Source organism: Setaria italica, chromosome II (genome assembly GCF_000263155.2).
Source record: "Setaria italica strain Yugu1 chromosome II, Setaria_italica_v2.0, whole genome shotgun sequence".
Classification (NCBI taxonomy): Eukaryota; Viridiplantae; Streptophyta; class Magnoliopsida; order Poales; family Poaceae; genus Setaria; species Setaria italica.
Window position 1 is genome coordinate 44,253,070 of NC_028451.1, and position 5,222 is coordinate 44,258,291.

Genomic DNA, 5,222 nt, shown 5'->3' on the forward strand with positions numbered 1-5,222 from the left:
TTCTGCCCGGTTGAATCTAGTTAGCGTGGTTTTCATTGAGTTGCTTGAAGTCCGGAGAAAACCCCCCAAAGATGATCTGTCTGGTCCAGGGTTAAGAAAAGCCCAGGTCTGGCCATGACGCAAGGCCCAAGCAGCTACTGGAAGCGGGCCCTATCTGCTGCAACAGGATTGACACGAGATTCGCATTCTCTCTCGATTGCCCCAAGCGACGCTGCACCTCTACCTCCATCCCCCCGTGTCGGTGAGGGGCGTCGCGTGCCCTACACTCCTTGCCGCCTTAGCAGCAGCCCCTACCCGTGGAAGGAGAAAGCCAGAAAGGACCTGAAATTGAAATATTCTCTCTCTAGTTGTTGTTACTACCTCTCCCCCTCTCTCGCAATTTGCAGCGCAGGGGGGAAAAAAAGCGCATCAAATCGGCCGCGTTTCCGCCGTGACGATTCCGGCCTCGCGACGGACGCTGACGCCTGCCGCCGCGGTGCCCCGTCGCTTTCGAGGTCGGTAGCGCCGTGGCCCGACGCGGCGAGCTCCGGACCCAGGGCCAGACCGGGAGCCGCCCGCTCCAGGCCCCCGTTTAGCTCAATAATCTACGTTATCCTCGGCCGGGGCGCCATCACAGGTAATAAGCTTCCAAAAACAGGGTGGTTTCTGGCTTTCAGCACAGGCGCCCGGTCGCTGTCGCCCATCCACCCTCGACGGTTTCCTCACAAACATGTTCGCCCGATTTATATCTATGTATATATCTGTATATGTATATCTCCATGTGAAACGAGCGAGAGAGATAGAGAAAAAAAACACTTGCATCGAGGTCCTTGTCACGGGTTCCACAGAAGCCTTCCCTGGAGAGCCGAGAGCGAGCGTCGTTATTCATTTGTTGGTAGCTCCGGCCTTTCGTTGTCCCGACCATGCCCCCCGCCTTCCCCTTGTGTTCCAAGAAGATAAAAGGCTGGCAGAACAATCCTTCTGTCTGCCCTTGGGGAAAACCAAAAGAAAAGAAAAGATCTCCTCCATCCATGTCTATGTTCGTCCAGGTAGATGATGTGTAGCGCTGCTTGGGCAAGTTGCACGGGCATGTCTGACAGGCAAAACTGTTGCGTTCTTAAAGGGGGGTGCTGTTGGTTGAAACAGTCGATGGCCTGTTGTTCGTGCAACATTTATCAGCGACGGGTTTGTTTCTAACTTTTTATTTCGCCTGTTCCATTTGTGAGATAAGGGTATCTGAGTAGACCGGAGATCTCGAGCTGATTCGGGTGATCAGGGAGTGAGCGCAGGCGATGGGCCATTCCCTGATCGCCTGACCTCATCCGGCAGCCTCGAGATCACAAGTGCCGTGTAGCCTAGGCCTTGTTTAGTTGGGGAATTTGGGAGGTGCCAAATTACTGTTACAGCACTGTAGCACACTGTAGCGTTTCGTTTGTATTTGTGAATTATTGTCCAAATATTGACTAATTAGGCTCAAAAGATTCGTCTCGCAAAGTACAACAAAACTGTGCAATTAGTTTTTAATTTCATCTACATTTAGTACTCCATGCATGTACCACAAGTTCGATGTGATGGGGAATCTTCTTTTTGCATAGTGTCAAAGTTGGGAGTTGGGAGTAACTAAACATGGCCCTAGTACTCCGCGTGACCGCGTGCGAGCTGCCGCTGCTCTCGCCTGCGGTTACTGTGCGCTGGGCCGGCGCTCCGGTCAAATCGGTTGCCAAACTGACGTGGCGAGACCATCCGAACTTCTTGGCTCCTTGCAACCGCAGATTCTCGCTTCAATTCACCCCACCCTGCTCGCCTGCCTCTTCTGGAAAGAGAATAGAGTAATCGCAGTTCGTTCTTGGACCCCCGGATGCAGAGTTTTCATCAGTGAAAACGATGCACTTAACTTCATTAAACACGGGAGAGCTCAGCTCAGCGCGGCAGGCCAACACGTAGTAAGCTCAAATCATGGTTCCGGGTGCCCTGAAAACGACTCTCCCCTCGCCATCTCGTCGACGGGGGGCACGGCGATCGATTCCTCTGAATCATTGCCTCATTGGGGGTGGCGCATATGCTCCATTTGTCTCGTCCTGCTTGGACGTAGCATTTATCCGCTCCTTTTGTTCCGGAGCTGAAAACTCCTCTCTCCGGAGAGAGGGGAGCATCGGAAATCCACCTGTTAAATCAGCAGATTACTACCAGAGTGAGATGGTCAGAAGGATGGATGGCCCTTATCTTCAACTCTCTGCTTGCGATAATGCACCCGTTTTAGGGCATCGTGTTGGTGGTGATCGATCGCCTGATGGGACTTCACCATGCGCTTTTTTTTACAGTCCAGACAGACATTCAGGTGGAAACTTTTCAGCTAGCAATTATCCACGGCCACGGCCACTTTCTATCGTAAATGGAAATGCCCGATGCAGCAAGCACGCGACACAAGGAGCAGGGAGACCTTTTTGTGGAGTGGACCACAAGCAGAATGGCTAACCTGTGACGGGTGACGACTCATGAGACAGGGTGTGAGTGTGAGAGCTGGAACGAGGAAAAACAGAGACCATCCAAAAAATGCCGCAGGAGTGGCCTTTTACAGCTGGTTTGCTTTGTTTTATTTATTGGAAGTAATTCAAGGTGTCGGTACCGCTGCATAGTAGTATATCCTAATTCCTAATAAAGAAAGGGCACAAAATGGAAGCCTTCACGGTGGTTGTGATTTGAAATGAAAAGAAGTGAATGTGCTGTCGCAGTGCACCACTCATCCGGCCACCGCCCAGAGTGGTAGGGAAGCTAGTGAAAAGGAAATGGAAGAAGCTAGTTTTGTACTGCAGCATAGCCATTTGTAAATAGAAGGAACAAAGGCAACAAAAAGTCTGATGTATAGATTTGTACTGCGCATCACAGCTTCTTCTACAAGAAAGGTGCAATGCTCTGCCCAATGTCGGCACCACGTCACTCTTTTATTAACGGAAGTTGATGGCTAATCCTAACAGGGTAGTATTTCATATTTGTGCTTTCAAGAGTCGAACATGTGCAAAAGAGTGTTTAATTGGTAATTGAATAGTCCATGCAATGCAAACGTTTCAGTTTTGTTGTTTATAGCAACTTAAAAACGAGTATTCACGTCGGAAATGAAGCCGAAGCAGTTTCCATCTAGCTGATACCCCCCTTTTTCCCCTCTCCATTCGTGATTTCTTTACCATCTTATTAAAACTTCCAACATAGCACCTTAATAAAGATTAAACATTTTAACCTCCTTGGAATTGGCTATGATTGTCCAAATCGAGTTACGATGCCCATGTTAAATTTCCAAAATTGCGAATGATGAGTTCAAACAAAAAAAAAGGGAGAAATCTGGTTCTAAAAGCTCTGAAAAATGGGCGAATAAAATGGACGCACAATAGTCAATAGTGAAAACCCACACCAAAAGGCCGTTGCGTAGCGTACCCTAGATACTCCTCCCAAAAGGAACACATCAAATCCCGGCGCTAACCATGTGATTGGAAGCAACCTACATTTGCTCTCTTCTGAAGTAGTAAAAAAAAAGTGGGAAAAAGAAGCGGTCAGAAAGCCCACACACAATCTCTTCCCAATCCCAGGGTTGCTTTACCACCACTCTCCCTTCCCCCCCTTCCGTGCACGGTGCCAGATCCCAAAACGCAAGAGGCGGCCAAGAAGGTCTCCACGCCGTGCGCCCGTGCCTTGCGACGGCGGCTAAAAATCGAGAGAGACCCGCACGGAACCCGCGGTAAAATAGCCACCCAAAATACGGCACACTACTAAGGTGGGCTAAACTTTAGAAGGATCATATCATATGTCAGACGCTAATTAGGAGGATTAAACATGATCTAATTATAAAACTAACTACAGAACTCCTATACTAATTCGTGAGACGAATCTATTAAGCCTAATTAATCCATGATTAGCACATGTTTACTGTAGCAGCACATTGTTAAATCATGGACTAATTAGGCTTAATAGATTCGTCTTGCGAATTAGACTCCATCTGTACAATTAGTTTTATAATTAAATTATATTTAATACTTCTAATTAGTATCAAATATCCGATATAATAGATACTAAAGTTTAGGAGGGTGTATCATACACCCTCCTAATTAACGGGTGGATCCCTTCCCATTGCAGCGACGACAATACATGGACGGATGGATCCGCCACCAAAGGCAATGCAAACGCAAGGCAACGCGACGGGCGCTGGCGCCTGGCAGTTCACGAGCTGCTGCCTGCGCCCCCGGCCCGTCGGTCAACCACCCCCGCAGGGGCGCAGGCCCGCACGACAAGTCAGCCAGGCCAGAGGAGCGCAGAGGCCGGCCACACCCCAGCCTGGTTCGCTTGCCGAGCACTGGACGAGGACGCTGCTGACTTTTCCTCGATCCCATCTCGCGTCCTCCGTGCGCGCACACATGAATACACGATCGGCGGGCGGGCGATCGCTGGTCAGGTAGGGGGTGGCCGGCCGCTGCCGGGGGACAGCCGCCGGCCAGCGCCGCGCCGGGGCCGGCCTTTTTGGGCCGCGCTGCCATACCTCCCCTCCCTTTCTGCGTCAGGTTAACAGCTAGCCTTTCGTATCCGTTGCCCGTTGGCTTGAGCCTTTGCTTTGCCCACTTGACCACCCACCCAAAGCCTCGTCGTGACCGGGGTCCCTCCCTCCCAGAGCCGCCCGCCTTATCCCACACCCGGAGCTCGAGCATCTTGTACGCTCCCCACGCCGTACGTAGCCGCGACCTGTGCCCCGGGCCAAGCGGCGTCGGCGGATGGCGTGGCCGCGTGCGCCCAAGCCCCGCTTCCGAAGCGAGCCAGGCCAGGCCAAGCAGAAAGGCAGGGGCAGCCGCAGCCGTAAACCCGCGGCGGGCGGGGGCGACCACGTGCGCCACGCCTCGCGCCGCGGGGACGGCGGGCATCCGACGGTGGACGGGAGGCCAGCGTGCCGGATCGGCCTCGGCAGCTCGGCCTGGCGCCCTGGCCTGGCTTGGCATGGCGCGGTGGTGTGCGACGCGACGCGATATGCCTACCCGCAGCGAGCGCGCGTACAGCCTACAGCGCCCGGGCCGCCCCAGACCCACGCGCCCGGGGGCGCTGGGGCTGTCGTCTCGTCTCATCCCGATGCCCGCCCGCCCCCTCTCTGACCCCCACTCCCACCACCCCCGCGGCCCGTCTCGTCTCGCGTCCTCCTTCCCCAATAGAAAAGCAAGCCGCAAAACTAATTCAACGCTCAGTATTAGTCTCCCACGATACAGTCTCAA

The 5,222-nt window shown here is 52.8% G+C and overlaps 1 protein-coding gene across 1 annotated transcript in view; it reads left to right on the forward strand.

Annotated features, from left to right (window-relative positions):
- Nucleotides 1–4,733: 4,733 nt before the first annotated feature.
- LOC101762399 (protein indeterminate-domain 1) overlaps nt 4,734–5,222 on the forward strand; it is a 3,663-nt gene continuing 3,174 nt past the window's right edge. Inside the window, exon 1 of the mRNA XM_022824359.1 lies at nt 4,734–5,006. Within this exon, the coding sequence (XP_022680094.1) occupies nt 4,734–5,006 (273 nt within the window). The remainder of the gene's footprint in view (nt 5,007–5,222) is intronic.